Genomic DNA, 17,525 nt, shown 5'->3' with positions numbered 1-17,525 from the left:
CTCCCCTCTCCTGGCTGCCTGGACTCATTGATCTGGTCTCAGGTTCGCTGGCATTTCCTCAGTGGTTAGCAAATCACCATCTCACACCTACCCCATGCTTTTCATATGTGGCATGTGGTGCACTTATATATAAATACCTGTTTGGGTAATTATGGTTTTCCCTTTAGATAGTGAGCTCCTTGAAGGCTGGGTGATATCTGTCTTCATCACCCTGTACCCTGCCACAGAATATGTGCTTAGTATGTACTTTCAGAGTAAATCAGTGACCTTTCTACCACTATCAGCTATGAAATTTCTAATTTTATGGAAATTTGCCTATTTTGTTTAATCAGTTTTCTTCTACCTACTTGTAACTAGTTGCTGGATAAAGTAAGTTTAAGGCTTTAATTTCTCCCTCTTTCTGGAGAGCTGAAATTGGATAGCCTAGAATTAAAATTTGTGGGAGTCGATAAGGAGATAGTGCTGCAGGTAGGGAAATCTCCTATAGAAAGGAGTTTGGAGGCCTGTGGTGTTGTGTATTTTTGATAATTTGAACGTGGGGTCATTTCTCTATATTCTGTTATCTCTGCTTCATGATTATATACTGAATTGAATAATTTAATGATACTTTATAAACTCTTACACTGTTTTTGTATAAGTGCTGAAATGCACAGTCATTTAATGTTATCTTTACTACCAATTTTGTGTATACATGAAAAATTCCATAAGGCACATAATTAAAATATTTTAGTTTCTACTGGTTTAGCCTCTAAATATAAATTTACCTTGATTTTTGCTAGACTAAATGTGTGATTTACATTTGGATAAAACAGACACATCATCAGTACTTCTTGCCTTAATTATTACCATATGCTTTCTTAATGCTTAAGAATTCTTCAATATTTCTCTTCTCAACATGTAAAAAAAGATCTATCTCCATGTTTTCTGAAACTGAAAGTATGTATTTTAGAAATCAAATCAGTTAAAGATGTATTCCTTTATAAAAGGTTTCACAATCATTTAAATCATTTCACTCTGCAGCCTCATTTTTTAAAAAATTAATTAATTTATTTATTTTTTGTGAGGAAGATCAGCCCTGAGCTAACATCCGTGCTAATCCTCGTCTTTTTGCTGAGGAAGACTGGCTCTGAGCTAACATCTATTGCCAATCCTTCTCCTTTTTTTTTTTCCCCCAAAGCCCCAGTAGATAGCTGTATGTCATAGTTGCACATCCTTCTAGTTGCCGTATGTGGGACGCGGCCTCAGCATGGCTGGAGAAGTGGTGCGTCGGCGCGCGCCCGGGATCCGAACCCGGGCCGCCAGTAGCAGAGCGCGCGCACTTAACCGCTAAGCTGTGGGGCCGGCCCCTGCAGCCTCATTTTTTAATTTATTTTTTAATTTAATTTTATTTTTCTTTCAATTATTGAGATCATAATGGTTTACAACACTGTGTATTTCAGGTGTGCATTATTATTTACCAATTTCTGTATAGACCGCATTGTGCTCACTACCTGTAGTCTAATTTTTTGTGTGTCGGGGGAATATTGGCCCTGAGCAAACATCTTTTGCCAACCCTCCTCTTTTTGCTTGAGGAAGATTGTCACTGAGCTAACATCTGTTAGCACCTCTATTTTGTATGTGGGATGCTGCCACAGCATGGGTTGATGAGCTGTATGTAGGTCTGCGCCCAGGATCTGAACCCACGAACCCTGGGCCGCCAAAGCAGAGTGTATAAACTTAACCACTGTGCCAACAGGCTGGCCCCCCATAGTCTAATTTTCGCCTGTCACCGTACATATGGGCCCCTTTACCCCTTTCGCCCTCCTCCCACCCCCTTCCCCTCGTAACCACAAATTTGTTCTCCTTATCCATATGTTTATCTTCCACATATGAGTGAAATCATACAGTGTTTGCCTTTCTCTGTCTAGCTTATTTCGCTTAACATAACAAGGTCCACCCATGTTGTTGTAAATGGCACGATTTTGTCTTTTTATATGGCTGAGTAGTAGTCCATTGTATACATATACCTCATCTTCTTTATCCATTCATCAGTTGACTGGCCCTTGTGTTGCTTCCACATCTTGACTGTTGTGAATAATGCTGTGATGAACATAGGGATGCATAAATCTCTTTGAATTGTTGATTTCAGGTTCTTTGGATAAATACTCAGTAGTGGAATAGCTGGATCGTATGGTATTTTGATTTTTAATTTTTAGAGAAATCTCCATACTGTTTTCCATAGTGGCTGTACCTGTTTGCATTCCCACCAGCAGTGTATGAGGGTTTCCTTTTTTCCACATCTTCTCCAGCACTTTGTTATTTCTTGTCTTGTTAATTATAGCCATTCTAACAGGCGTGAGGTGATATCTCACCATAGTTTTGATTTGCATTTCCCTAATAATTAGTGATGTTGAACATCTTTTCATGTGCCTGTTGGCCATCTATATGTCTTCTTTAGAAAAATGTATGTACATATCCTCTGCCCATTTTTTGAACGGATTGGTTTCTTTTTTGCTGTTGGATTGTATGAGTGCTTTATATATTTTGGGAATTAACCCCTTGTCAGATATATAATTTGCAAATATTTTCTCCTAGTTGGTGAGTTGTCTTTTCTTTTTCTTCATGGTTTCCTTTGCCACGCAGAAGCTTTTTAGTCTGGTGTAGTCCTATTTGTTTTTTTTCTTTTGTTTCCTTTGCCTAACTAGACATGGTGTTCGAAAAGATGCTGCGAAGACCAATGTCAGAGTGTATTGACTATATTTTCTTCTAGGGGTTTTTTGGTTTGAAGTCTTACATTCAAGTCCTTAATCCATTTTGAGTTAATTTTTGTATATGGTGTAAGATAGTGGTCTACTTTCATTCTTTTGCATGTTACAGCCTCATTTTTTAGTTTTTTGAGGGGATGGCTTTTTTTTTTTGGCCAGATGCTTACATGTAGATGAGTAAGGCTGCCTATCCACAGGAGTTTATAATCCTAGTATTGTAGACTTCCAGGTTTACAACTCATTTATATTATAATAGAGCATAATTTAAGTAGAGCCTTAACAGTCACTAAGATTTCAACATTCATGTTTAGAAGAATAATTCTAGTTTAAGGATGAATCATGATCATGTCACGTATAGAATGACATAGATATTCAAGAATGGCAACTTTAACGTTTTTTGGGGCACAGGAGAAGTAAATGGGCAGTGTTTAAGGAGGTACCACTAGAAAATGCACGTTGGAGCACATAGATTGTATTAGATGGCTATGGAAATAGGGAGTGACACTTGGCCTTTTTTTCTCCCAGCTTCTGAGAGTCATTGAAGACCTCACACTGGTGAAATGACCTGATGAGTTACATGTGTTGCCAAGGTAGCTCTGGTGTCAATACAGTCATGAGTCGCTTGATGATGAGGATACATTTTGGGAAGTGTGTCGTTAAGTGATTTCGTTGTTGTGTGAACATTATAGCGTGTACTTACACAAACCTAGATGTTATAGCCTACTACACACTTAGGCTATACGGTACTCATCTTTTGGGACCACTGTCGTATATGTGGTCCATCATTGACGGAAACATCGTTATGCAGTGGCATGACTGTATTGGAAATGAATTTGAGACAAGAAGAGTTGTATTAATGAATTTACTGTGGTTGGGACTAAGTGAAAATTTGTGTTCCATGTAAATATATCTGCAATGCTAATGGATATGAAAGACAATGATGTTAGAATAAGTAGGATTGTGCTACTGAATGGATGTAAGGTGTGAGGAAAAAGAGGGAAATAAATTGAATTAGACTGTATATCAGCCATGCTTGCCTAGAGGATGACTCATCATACTGTAAACAAAAAACATGGAGCAAAGGAGACTCTGTTTGTGTGATAGAGCATGATGGAGGCATAATGAATTTAGTTTTAGACCATTTTTAGTTTTTTAGAATGAGACATATGCATTGTTCTGACTTACAGGCAGTTGCAGTTGTTCAAGGCTATAGATGAAAATTTAGGAATTAGGAGTGTAGTGTACTAATTGAAGTTGTGGGAAGGTGAGATTGCTTAAGAGGGTATACTGCCCGTAGGGTACAGAATCTCGCAGAGCTCTTTAAGTAAGTGTAGTGAGTTATATGCTTAACTCATCTGATTTATATTAGGTGTGTAATTATATGTTCCTTTTCTTTCTCATTTTTAAGGGTTAGGTGAAAGTGAAAAATCCAGTGAGACACTGAGTGAGAGGTATAGGATCTTAGACACGATGATCATTGGAGATGGGTCATAAAGTTAAGGAGGATGAGTACTTGAAAGATGTTGTTTCGTTGGACTATAAGATTAGTGATAATCCTCAATAGAGTAACGTCAATAGGAGTGGTAAGGAAGGGTGGCAGAGTGTAATGTGTTGATAATAACACAGAAGGTCAGAAGGCAGAGAAGGGAAATTTCAAGAAGATTGAGATAGAGTAACTTGAAATCACTTTACATGAAAGTTAAGTGAAGTAACTTTTCAATTCTTACCATGATTCATGCCTTGAAAAAGATTATTTTATAAACCAGCATGACCAAGTTGAGTAGGTATAGTAGACTTGTAAGAGAGGGAGAAAAAGACCAACACTTTTTTTTTTTTTTTTTGGTGAGGAAGATCAGCCCTGAGCTAACATCCATGCCAATCCTCCTCTTTTTGCGGAGGAAGACTGGCCCTGGGCTAACATCTGTGTCCATCTTCCTCCACTTCATGTGGGATTGCCGCCACAGCATGGCCTGACAGGCGGTGCGTTGGGGCGCACCAGGATCCGAACCCGGGCCGCCAGCAGCGGAGCGCATGCACTTAACCACTACGCCACAGGGCCAGCCCCTCAACTCTTAATTAAAGGAAAAAATGCTTTGAACAAGCTATTGAACTTCCCTGGGTCTTTTTACTTAAATGGAGCTACGTGTAGTAACCCATTTCATGGGGTTGTTGTGAGCATCAGAGTTCATACATGTAAAGCTTTTAGAACAGTGCTTGGCATGTGGTAAAGTGCTTAATAAGTAATAGCTATTATTATTATGAAAGGTTTTAGTATGGTCATATTATGGTTACAGTACTCTGCTGACAGCTACGGGATGGATCACATTCTCATTACCAATAAAGAAGCTTTTGTTTATTCTAGTTACATGAAAGACGTTTGATATTTTTCAATAAAATCTCATATTCCTTAATGGAACCTACCTTCGCTGAAGTCGACAATAGAAGTAGCTTTCTACTTGGAGTAAAAGCAGAAATCTTGCTCCTCATTCTAATCCTTGAAGTGAACTTAATGTCCTGAGACACTTGTTGTTGTGGAATCCTGATCCAGTGGACCCTGCTCTGCCATTTAGTAGGATAAGCCCTAACCTGGAGTCAGATGGCTCTAGGAAGTCCTTGAGACAAAATCCTGAAAACCTACCAGCCATCAATCTCCATGTCCTCACGTAGGAATTGGAGCTCTGTGCACTTCAGAGTTGTACCAGTCAGAGAATCTGGTTTAGGTGAGAGGACATTATGCAACGTAAAACATTGTGTGGGCGAGACACTGCTCCTAGGGATTCTTTTTCCTAGCAGTTTGGCAGAGTGATCAGGTTAGGAGTTCTCTACAGTTAAACCAAGTGTGCCAAGTATTAGCCAACTGCATACTGTGTTTCCTTTTGCATAATTCATTGACGATGTGGATTTCGTAGTGGTGTTCTGAGTGTTAAAACAAGTAACAGAGGCCATGTATTTATTACTTTAGAGTATGTCTCTAAATTGGGAGGGGTTTTTGAAGGTACACAAAAAAGTTTATTTGCTGGGAAGCTGCTCAGCTAAGGACAGTTGGCTTTTGTCCACATGGTTTAGAAGAGTAGAAGATCACAATAAGAATTGGAGTTATGCTTGAGGAGAGTTGTGGGGAAGCACAGGGTAGTCTTATTATGGTTTGCCTAGTCACTGTGTAGAAAGAAGATGATCAGGTATTTGAAGCTTGTGAATAAGCTGGAATGAGAGCTAAAATGTATTTGGCGCTGAAACTGCAAGTAGTGAAAATTAGGCCAAAAACAGAATTGATATATTTTTAACAGTAATCATCTAATTGATAATGGTAGATGAAATATTGCTTGTTCGTTCTGAACTATTTTATAGAAGGTGCCAACTTAAGAATCATAGGTGGTTTTTTGTATTACCAGGAATAAGAGTAAAATATATGGAACACCTATTTGTAAATTTTGAATGAAAAAGAGAAAATATTTGATAAAACTTACTAGCCTTTACTGAGATTCTTTTCGTAAAGCTAATATGTAATGAATAGTTACTGCATCCCAGACACTATGCTGAGAACTGTACATAGAGTATGTCAGTCTCATTACAGAATACCTTCATTTTGTAAAATAGTAATTGGTCCTGCTTCTAACAAGTAGCAGAATTAAGATTGAAGCTCAGGCCTGTCAGACTCCAAAACACATGCTGTTTCCAGTACACCATGATGAAGTAAACAGAATTATAAAGACCGTATTTCAAAATTCTGGAACCAAAAGTTATTCTTTAAGCATTGTTTTACAATATAATATTGAAAAAATAATCATACTTAGTCATTATAAATTTTTATTTAGAAATATTTTAGCTGCTTTTTTGTTATTTATGAAAATATGCAACCTGAATTGTTGTTTTCTTCTTTTAAGATGTGTTTTCACGGATGCCCCTCATGAATGGGCTTATTGGCCCCAGTTCTCATCTCCCACATAATTCTTTGCCTCCTGGAAGTGGATTGGGAACTTTCTCGGCTGTACCACAATCCCCTTACGCTGATGCCAGGTATTTAAAAGCCTTCACTTTCTATGGAAACTTAAATTACACTAATTTTTGTTATATAAATGTTAATTTGTCTGAGTCATTGTGCATGATATTAGTGCTATGTTGCATGTATTATGATCTTTGCTAAAAATCACCAAACATTTTAGCTAGTTTGTAATAATAGGTTTTAATGAAATTGTATTTGACCATAGTATTTAGAAAATTAATTTATGTTTACGAAGTAAAGTTGTTTATTATTTGCCAGGGAAAAAAATCCAGCTTTTAATCCAATGGCAAGTGATCCTAACAGCTCTTGGACATCATCAGCTCCCACTATGGAAGGAGAAAATGATACAATGTCAAATGCCCAGAGAAGTACACTGAAGTGGGAGAAAGAGGAGGCTCTGGGTGAAATGGCAACAGTAGCACCCGTTCTCTACACAAATATCAATTTCCCCAACCTAAAGGAAGAATTCCCTGGTAAGTCATGGGTATATTATTGCTCCTCGTATTATGTTACCAACTTTCTTGCATGTGTCATGACTGTTTTTTTACTACAAGATAGGAGCTCGTGTATCATCACTAATTTTCATCTAGTATGACTATGCATAATTTGAAAACTCCCTAGATATGTAGAAACATCTTGCATTTTCTTAGTCCTAGGCCCTCTACTCATTTGCATATTTCCCCAAAATTAATTTTAGTTAATGAAATGACCTGTTTTCCAGCTCCTAGCAGTCAATAAATATATGGAAGTCAGTGTTATGTTATGTGTGTAATTCTACAAAAAAGTTCCTAGAACAGAAACTTATCATTTAATCAAAAGTATTAAGTTAGGCTATATCAGACTCAATTCTAAATATCGTTCCCATCGAAACTAACTCGATATTATTTCCCTCTGTCCCCAACTGTCCAGCTTATGTGAAAAAGCAGATGGTACAATGGTACCATTTTTGAAAATTTTGATTAACCAGAGGATGAAACATTTGGATAATGAAATGTCATTTGTAAAATATTTGTAAGCAAATGCTGGTTTATTATCTTGAGTTCACGTTGCAAGACAAACCAGGATTGAAAAGGTCATTCAAATTCTGTCTTGTAATAGTTTCCCAGCTCTCAACACATAGCTCTTTTAAATTACTAGAGGGGAACCTAAAAGTTGATTTTGTTATGGATGAACCCTGTCTTATAGTACCTTTTTTGGGTCAGCCTCATTATAGAACTTTTTTCATTATGTATAGAAGTAAATGCTACCTTATCCAACATAAGGTATCCAACATATAAGGATAAGCCATGTTGGCTTATCCTCAGTGCAGGGATGGCTTAGTGCCTTTAGTGGCTTAGTGCAGGGATGTCTGTTAAAGCAGTATACACGTTCTTCAAGTACTTTTTACCTCACTTTTATTTACTGTTTATAGATGAGTGTATCTGGTATGTTAAGTCACTTAGTGTCACTATAAATCGTGCTTGGAGAACTGTGGGTTTTTTTAAAATTAATTTTGTTTAATAATTTTACTATATGATTCTAGAACCTCATAAGATACCATGTTAAGGCTGTTGGTCTGTCAATTGATTTCCATTTTCAATGGCTTTTTCGAAGCTAGCTAGCTTTTTTAATATGGACTAAATTGTTTCTGCATTTATCACTAGCTGTTGATCTTACTCAAGCTTCATTTTGTATACTGTCCTGACATTGTGAATTTCATAGAAATGGCTTAAAATCATTACTTTTCCGTGTCTTTGTTGTGCACAGTGCTGGTGAGATGCTTATTTATAATTATGATTACTTTCTTTTGGTCAAATTGATAGACTTCTCTTGAGTATAGATGTTTTACAAAACTTGTAGCTTTGCTTCTGATAGCATCTTGCATGGTCGAGGGAATTTGTTATTTGGGCTTAAATTTGTCTTGGCTCCTTAGCCCATTTGATGTAAAAACTTCCCAACTCTGCAAGTGAGATTGTTGATAAGGCTGCACTTCATTCAGCAAATATTTGTTTGGCCTACTGTGTGCCAGGAACTTGGTACTGTACAAAAGCTTAATACAAGACTACTCATTTACGAAAACATGACCAGAATAAGTTTAATAGTCAGCAGTTCATCAGCCTTTTTATTAGGACACGTCACTGCCATGGCTCTGTCAATGTGTATACTATGTTCTTTTGTTGCAGACTGGACTACTAGAGTGAAGCAAATTGCTAAGTTGTGGAGAAAAGCAAGCTCACAGGAAAGAGCACCATATGTGGTATTTTAAAAAAACTCCTGCGTCTTCTGTCTTAAACACAAAACCTGAACCTTATTTCTATTATCTTAGGTTAATAAAAAGATTTTCTGTTGCAGAGAACTATGTTAATACTTGTACAACTAATAAACAGCTTTGTTTATATAGTGATTTCCTACCTCATAATGTCTTCATATAGCATGTGACATTTTTATAAACTAGTAAGAGAACCAGAATACTGAAGATTGAAATCAGTTATTTTAGGGGTATGTTTAATTCATTTCACTTTAAAATTGTTTTATCTCTTTGAAAGAGTACTAAATTTTGAGGCTGCATTAGGGTGCCTCACGTTAAGCCTTTGTTCCATGTTAAGCTCTTTTTGTATTAGGTTTAGTTAGATAATCTTCGTATATCTTGATAGAGACATATCTAGATACCTTTAAGGAGCTTTTGAAACGTGAACTTTATGAGGAATTATTAGAGTATTTTATAAGATTCATAGTTGAGATGGTGAATTGTTTTCTCCCAAAGAGCCAAAATTGTCAGCTGGATCCAAATACTTGCTTTCATTTTAAAGCATAGTAAATCTACATTATTGTTTTGAAACAATATATACAGTTCTTTTCCAATTTGATTGTCAACACACATTGTCGGTGATAATGATTGCTTGGATAAAAGAAAAGGTTTTTTTTTGATGTGTTGATAATGGCTTGTTTTGTTTTACCCTGACTGTAGTAAGGTAATGGCAGGATATTTTTAGTATTTCTCAATGATTTCCTTAGATGTTAAGCTTCAAATTCCAGATTTTAGATTTGGAGGATTGATTTGATATTTTCCTTTTCTGTAAATTGAGATAATTTTTCATTTTTGAAGGGTCTTAAGAAAATTAGGATTGACAATACTAGATTATACTGGGTTCTCTAGCCTGATTCAAATAGAGAGGTGGAAGCATGTTCTCAACTGAGGTAACATGCATTATAAAAGGGAGAAGTTGAGGGCCGGCCCCATGGCTTAGCGGTTAAGTACGCACACTCCGCTACTGGCGGCCGGGTTTTGGATCCCGGGTGCGCACCGACGCACCGCTTCTCTGGCCATGCTGAGGCGGCGTCCCACATACAGCAACAAAAGCATGTGCAACTATGACATACAAATATCTACTGGGGCTTTGGGGAGAAAACGAAGAGGATTGGCAATAGATGTTAGCCCAGGGCCAGTCTTCCTCAGCAAAAAGAGGAGGATTGGCATGGATGTTAGCTCAGGGCTGATCTTCCTCACAAAAAAAAAAGGGGGGGGGAGCAGATGAGGTAGTGTCCACATGTTTTCACACACGAGGCTGTAAGTTCTAAAGGATAGTAGTTCAAGTATTTTCAACTATTGAACCTGACTTTTTCTTACTTTTATATTGTAAAGTTCACCATAGTTTTATTTATTAAAACATGTTAAAATATACTGGGAAATAATTTTCTTCTCCTTTTTTCAAAGCAAAAAGCCAGAGATAACAGAGCTGCTTTACGTATTAATAAAGTACAGATGTCAAATGATTCCATGAAAAGGCAGCAACAACAAGATAGCATCGATCCCAGCTCTCGTATTGATTCAGATCTTTTTAAAGATCCATTAAAGCAAAGAGAATCGGAACATGAACAGGAATGGAAATTTAGACAGGTATTTTTTTTTTTAATAATCTGCTTTTTTAAATTGCGTTTTTGCTTTTTGAGAAGAGGGCTATTTGTCATTTCAGAATATAGTTCTTATTAGAATATAAAAATTTGATTAAAAAGAGACTTTTTTTCTCAGTAAAATATATTTAAGTTGATTTGGGAAGTTTATTGAAATATTGTAAACAATATACTGCCTGAGGCATAAATGGGGTATACTATGATGAATAATAATCTCTCCTCTTCAGGGATTTGTAGTCTAATATGGGAGCACCTTGGTAGCTGATAACATCAAACAAATTAATTTTCTGTTGCTTTTTTACCCCCATGACAGTTCTATTTTTGCTTAACTGTATGATTGCTTTTTCTTTCCTATTTCAACAGCAAATGCGTCAGAAAAGTAAGCAGCAAGCTAAAATTGAAGCCACACAGAAACTTGAACAGGTTAAGAATGAGCAGCAGCAGCAGCAGCAGCAGCAGCAATTTGCTTCTCAACCTCTCCTGGCACAGTCTGGCTCAGATACACCAAGTAGCGGGATACAGAGCCCCTTGACCCCTCAGCCTGGCAATGGAAATATGTCTCCTGCACAGACATTCCATAAAGATCTGTTTACAAAGCAACTACCCAGCACCCCTACTTCTGCATCTTCAGATGATGTGTTTGTAAAACCACAGGCTCCACCCCCTCCTCCAGCCCCATCCCGGATTTCCATTCAGGAGAGTCTGTCGCAGTCTCAGACTTCTCAGCCGCCTTCACCACAGATGTTTTCACCTGGGTCTTCTAACTCCCGCCCACCATCTCCAGTGGATCCTTACGCGAAAATGGTTGGTACCCCAAGACCACCGCCTGCGGGGCATAGTTTTTCCAGAAGAAATTCTGCTGCACTAGTGGAAAACTGTGCACCTTTATCATCAGTATCTAGGCCCACTCAAGTGAGTGAGACAACAGCAAATAGGCCATCCCCAGTCAGAGATTTATGTTCTTCCTCCACGACAAATAGTGACACCTATGCAAAGCCTCCAGACACACCTAGGCCTGTGATGCCAGAACAATTTCCCAAACCCTTGGGCCTACCCCGGTCTCCTGTAGTTTCGGAACAAACTGCAAAAGGTCCTCTAGCAGCTGGAACCAGTGATCACTTTACAAAACCATCTCCTAGGGCAGATATGTTTCAAAGACAACGGATACCTGACCCATATGCACGACCCTTGTTGACACCTGCACCTCTTGATAGTGGTCCTGGACCTTTTAAGACTCCAATGCAGCCCCCTCCATCCTCCCAGGATCCTTATGGATCAGTGTCACAGGCACCAAGGCGATTGTCTGTTGACCCTTATGAAAGGCCTGCTTTGACTCCAAGACCTGTAGATAACTTTTCTCATAACCAATCAAGTGATGCATACAGTCAGCCTCCCCTAACCCCACATCCAGCAATGAATGAATCTTTTGCCCATCCTTCAAGGGCTTTTTCCCAGCCTGGAACCATGTCAAGGCCAGCATCTCAGGACCCGTATTCCCAGCCCCCAGGAACTCCACGACCTGTTGTAGATTCTTATTCCCAACCCTCAGGAACATCTCGCTCCAATCCAGACCCTTATTCTCAACCTCCTGGAACTCCCCGGCCCACCACGATTGATCCTTATAGTCCGCAGCCACCAACCCCAAGGCCATCTACACAAGCAGACTTGTTCGTTACATCTGCAACTAATCAGAGACATTCTGATCCATATGCTCATCCTCCTGGAACACCAAGACCTGGAATTTCTGTTCCTTACTCTCAGCCACCAGCAACACCAAGGCCAGGGATTTCAGAGAGTTTTACTAGGTCCTCAGTGACAAGACCAGTCCTCATGCCACATCAAGATCCTTTCCTGCAGGCAGCACAAAATCCAGGAGCAGCTTTACCTGGCTCATTGATAAGACCACCTGATGCATGTTCCCAAACACCTAGGCCACCTGGACCTGGTCTTTCAGACACATTTAGCCGCGTTTCCCCGTCTGCTACTTGTGATGCTTATGATCAGCCTCCAATGATTCCAAGATCTCAGTCTGACTCTTTTGGAACAAGTCAAGTCGCTCATGATGTTGCTGATCAGCCAAGGCCCGGATCAGAGGGGAACTTTAGTGCACCTTCAGACTCTCCAATGAATTCTCAAAGCCAACAGTTTTCTAGTGTCACCCAACATCCTGGACCTGTACCAACTTCAGGGGTCACTGATACACAGAATACTGTAAATATATCTCAAGCAGATACAGAGAAATTGAGACAGGTAAACACGTTGTATGTTCTCAGATATTTTAAATGTATTATTTGAGAAAGCTATTTATTTCATGAAACTGAGTACTTTCTACATCCATGTTAAAGTTTATCTTTTTATTCTGTAGAATTTGTCATACTATAAAGAAGGAAAATGAAATTGATAAAATTAACACCAGTTGAGGGGCTGGCCCCGTGGCGTAACAGTTGAGTGCGCACGCTCCGCTGCTGGCGGCCCGGGTTCGGATCCCAGGCGCGCACCAATGCACCGCTTCTCCGGCCATGCTGTGGCCGTGTCCCACATAAAGTGGAGGAAGATGGGCACGGATGTTAGCTCAGGGCCAGTCTTCCTCAGCAAAAAGAGGAGGATTGGCATGGATGTTAGCTCAGGGCTGATCTTCCTCACAAAAAAAAATAAAATATAAATTAAAAAAAAATTAACACCAATTGAAATGAACTTATTCTGTATCTAATTTCGATCTTCATGAGTTTGTAGGGGAATTCTTAAATATGAAAGCTTTCAGTTTTGTGATTATCATCTGGTAATTTATTCTTTTATGTCTGTCTTTATATTCTTTTGTATCTTTTTTATATATCTTTCTTTATATCTATTCTTTATATCTTCAATTTATTTTTTATAACCTATTGAATAGTTAAGTGCAACTAGTGTTTTATCAAACTTTGAAACATTAAGATTTGTTTTTTTTTTCTTGAGGAAGATTGGTCCTGAGCTAACATCTCTCGCCAATCTTCCTCTTTTTGTTTGAGGAAGATTCATCCTGAGCTAACATCTGTTGCCACTCTTCCTCTATTTTGTATGTGGGCCGCTGCCACAGCATGGCCACTGATGAGTGGTGTAGGTCTGTTCCTGGGAACCAAACCCAGGCCACCGAAGCAGGGTGTGCCAAACTTAACCACTAGGCCACTGGGGCTGGCCCCTGAAACATCAAGATATTTTAAACATTACCATAGGCACGTACTGGAAGCATTAGGATTCAAAAAGCCATTAGTTTTCAGGAATCCCAGTGATTTTTGTTTCTTTCCGTTCAGCGGCAGAAGTTACGTGAAATCATTCTCCAGCAGCAACAGCAGAAAAAGATGGCAGGTCGTCAGGAGAAAGGATCACAGGATCCAGCCGCAGTGCCTCATCCAGGGCCCCTGCAACACTGGCAGCCGGAGAGTATCAGCCAGGCTTTTACTAGGCCTCCACCCCCCTATCCTGGGAGTATCAGGTCGCCTGTTGTCCCTCCTCTAGGACCTAGATATGCTGTTTTCCCAAAAGATCCACGTGGACCCTATCCTCCTGGTGTTACTGGTATGGGGATGAGACCTCATGGATTTAGGTAATGCTTTTAATTTCAAGCCAGATTTAAATTGTTGTTAGAAGAAGGGAATAGGCAAATGAAGCTACTCTTAATCAAGAAGTTGTTACTGCTTTTTACTTATTGTTCCCTTTGAGACATAATCAATGTTATTTTCCGCTAATGAGAGGTCATGGATTTGTTTTTTCCTCTAAGAACTCTAAAAATATTCCCTTTGTTAGTAAGTATTGACTGTATTAGCATTACATTACAGCCACAATGATGTCATTTGTCATACCAGCCAAATCTCTGACATGTAACTACCACATTCAGTCAAAGCCTCCTGTGACGTGATGAGTGAGAATTGTCCTCTCCCCAAATTTTCGATTTTAATTTACGTTGTAAATATTTGTGGAGGTTTCCAAATAGAAAGGTGGTTTTCCTTTAGGAACTTTTGGTGATGTGGTAGGTTTGTAAAGTTAGTGGTTTCCGTTTTTGAAGTGGCTGTAGAAAGGTCAAGGCCAAATGTATGCTTAGTTATTGTAATAAGGAAATAGTTCTCTATGATGTTTTTAGTTTTCTCAGATATATTTTTTTAGTCTAATACCTACCTCCATTTTACAGTCTTACCCTTGTTTTCCTTTTATCTTCCTCCTTAGTTATTTATGCCTGTTGTTGTTTTATATTTATTTGTAAATTAATTCTTTTTAAAATAAGGTACAATATAAATAATAAAATAGTCCTATAATTTATTCCTTTACTAAATCTTAACAGATGATGCCTATCATTTTTTACCTCTTACTACCTCCTGTCCTCATTACTTTCAAGCAAATAGGTTGGTCCACCCAGTCGTCATGCCTGTGTCTTTGTCTTCTCATGTACTGCAGAGGCCTGTCAGTCTCTCTGGGACAGTTAGACCTCCTACCTTCATTCAAGCATCCCCCCAAATCAGCTTCCTCCATAAAGCCCTGCTAAATATAGAAAAAAGAAATGGACTCTTATTCAACTCCAATAGTATTATGCTTATTTCTAAATAATTGCTTCCATCTGCTTGGTGGCTCTTCCTTTGTCTCTGTGTATGTTATCTGTTAGATCATATGTCTCTAGAGCTCAGACATGGTGTTCACTATAGGGTACTTAGCAAAAATTTAGTTGCATATTGATACTTTATAAATGCTTTCTAATGGTGATAATTTTGTTTGCTAAGTCATTGTATTTGGCAAAATTAATTTTTTATATGTTTAATCTCAGACTTTTCCTTTTTTTCAACCTAACTCTAAATTCAACAAAATAATATTAACTATTTGCTTTTTTTTTCTTTTAGATTTGGATTTCCAGGAGGTAGTCATGGTACTCTGTCAGGTCAAGAACGCTTCCTTGTGCCTCCTCAACAAATACAAGGATCTGGAGTTCCTCCACAGCTGAGAAGATCAATATCTGTAGATATGCCCACGCCTTTAAATAACTCACAAATGAGTAATCCAGTTGGACTCCCTCAGCACTTTTCACCACAGAGTCTGCCAGTTCAGCAGCATAACATACTGGGCCAAGCATTTATAGAGTTGAGGCATAGGGCCCCTGATGGAAGGCCACGGCTGCCCTTCAGTGCTTCTCCTGGCAACGTTATGGAGGCACCTTCTCATCCAAGACATGGAAACTTCGTTCCTCGGCCAGACTTTCCAGGCCCTAGACACACAGACCCCATGAGACGCCCTTCCCAGGGTCTACCTAATCCGCTACCTGTGCATCCAAATTTGGAACAAGTGCCACCATCTCAGCAAGAGCAAGGTCATCCTGTCCGTTCATCTTCTATGGTCATGAGGTCTTTGAGTCATCCCTTAGGTGGTGAATTTTCAGAGGCCACTTTGTCAACATCCACACCAGCTGAAACAACATCTGATAATTTACAGATAACCACCCAGTCTTCTGATGGTCTCGAAGAAAAACTTGATTCTGATGACCCGTCTGTAAAAGAACTAGATGTTAAAGACCTTGAAGGAGTTGAAGTCAAAGACTTGGATGACGAAGATCTTGAAAATTTAAATCTAGATACAGAGGATGGCAAGGGAGATGAATTGGATACTTTAGGTAACTTGGAAACTAATGATCCCAATCTGGATGACCTTTTAAGGTCAGGAGAATTTGATATCATTGCATATACAGATCCAGAACTTGACCTAGGGGATAAGAAAAGTATGTTTAATGAGGAACTAGATCTTAATGTTCCACTTGATGATAAGTTAGATAATCAGTGTGTATCTACTGAACCAAAAAAAAAGGAGCAAGAGGACAAAGCTGTGGTTCCTTCTGATAAACACTCTCCTTGGAAAAAATCCGCTGGTACCAGTGAGATAAAAACAGAAGTACTATCTCCAAATTCTAAAGGGGAAACCAAATGTGAAAGTGAGAAAAGTGATGAGGGTAAAGATAATGTTGACACCCCCTGCTCACAGGCGTCTGCTCACACAGATGTAAATGATGGAGAAAAGCCTTCATTGCAGTCTTGTGATACAGATCTACTTGAGACAAGAACTAATCGAGAAACTGCTGGTTCTGACACAAATGGTGTTTGTGGACCCACTCAACTGCCTGCTAAAGATGTAATAAATTCTTGTGGCATCAGTGGATCAACTCCAGTTCTCTCAAGTTTACTTGCTCATGAAAAACCTGATAATTCAGACATTAGGCCATTGGGGTCTCCACCACCATCTTTGCCAGCCTCACCATCCAGTCATGTGTCAAATTTGCCTCCTCCTTTAATGACACCGCCTGGTCATGTTTTGGATAATACCATGAATTCTAACATGACAGCAGTCTCTAGGGTAAATCATACTTTTCCTCAGGGTGTGCAGGTAAATCCTGGATTCATTCAGGGTCAGTCAACGGTTAATCACAGTTTTGGGACAGGAAAACCTACAAATCAAACTGTGCCTCTAACCAGTCAGTCTGGCACCATGTCTGGACCCCAGCAGCTAATGATTCCTCAAACATTAGCCCATCAGAACAGAGAGAGGCCCCTCCTTCTAGAAGAACAGCCTCTACTTCTGCAGGATCTTTTGGATCAAGAGAGGCAAGAACAACAGCAGCAGAGACAGATGCAAGCCATGATTCGTCAGCGGTCAGAGCCGTTCTTTCCCAATATCGGTAGGAATTCCCTTGAGTTTCAATAGTAATTACTGTGGGCATTAGGGTGGTATGCGGTAGGGTTATAAGATTTCAGTATTAAAATTACCAGTGGACTAGAGCACTGAGGGTCATATTTCTGTTCCTCCTTCGGCTTTAAAATGAAAAACAGAGTTTTAGATTCCTTCCAGGCAAATCAAGAGATTCAAAGCTCAAGTTTCAGACT

At 39.0% G+C, this 17,525-nt stretch overlaps 1 protein-coding gene across 14 annotated transcripts in view; it reads left to right on the top strand.

Moving 5' to 3' along the window:
- KMT2C (lysine methyltransferase 2C) overlaps positions 1–17,525 on the top strand; it is a 281,910-nt gene that overhangs the window by 219,544 nt on the left and 44,841 nt on the right. For all 14 annotated transcript variants that reach the window (XM_058533734.1, XM_058533631.1, XM_058533656.1 and 11 more), the window contains 7 exons: positions 6,629–6,761; positions 7,006–7,220; positions 8,910–8,983; positions 10,442–10,624; positions 11,002–12,888; positions 13,926–14,218; positions 15,501–17,320. In XM_058533734.1, coding sequence (XP_058389717.1) covers positions 6,629–6,761; positions 7,006–7,220; positions 8,910–8,983; positions 10,442–10,624; positions 11,002–12,888; positions 13,926–14,218; positions 15,501–17,320 — 4,605 coding nt within the window. The remainder of the gene's footprint in view (positions 1–6,628; positions 6,762–7,005; positions 7,221–8,909; positions 8,984–10,441; positions 10,625–11,001; positions 12,889–13,925; positions 14,219–15,500; positions 17,321–17,525) is intronic.

The sequence above is a fragment of the Diceros bicornis genome, chromosome 3, assembly GCF_020826845.1.
Source record: "Diceros bicornis minor isolate mBicDic1 chromosome 3, mDicBic1.mat.cur, whole genome shotgun sequence".
Classification (NCBI taxonomy): Eukaryota; Metazoa; Chordata; class Mammalia; order Perissodactyla; family Rhinocerotidae; genus Diceros; species Diceros bicornis.
Note: the sequence above shows the minus strand (reverse complement) of the source record. Positions and strands in the feature narration are given on the sequence as shown.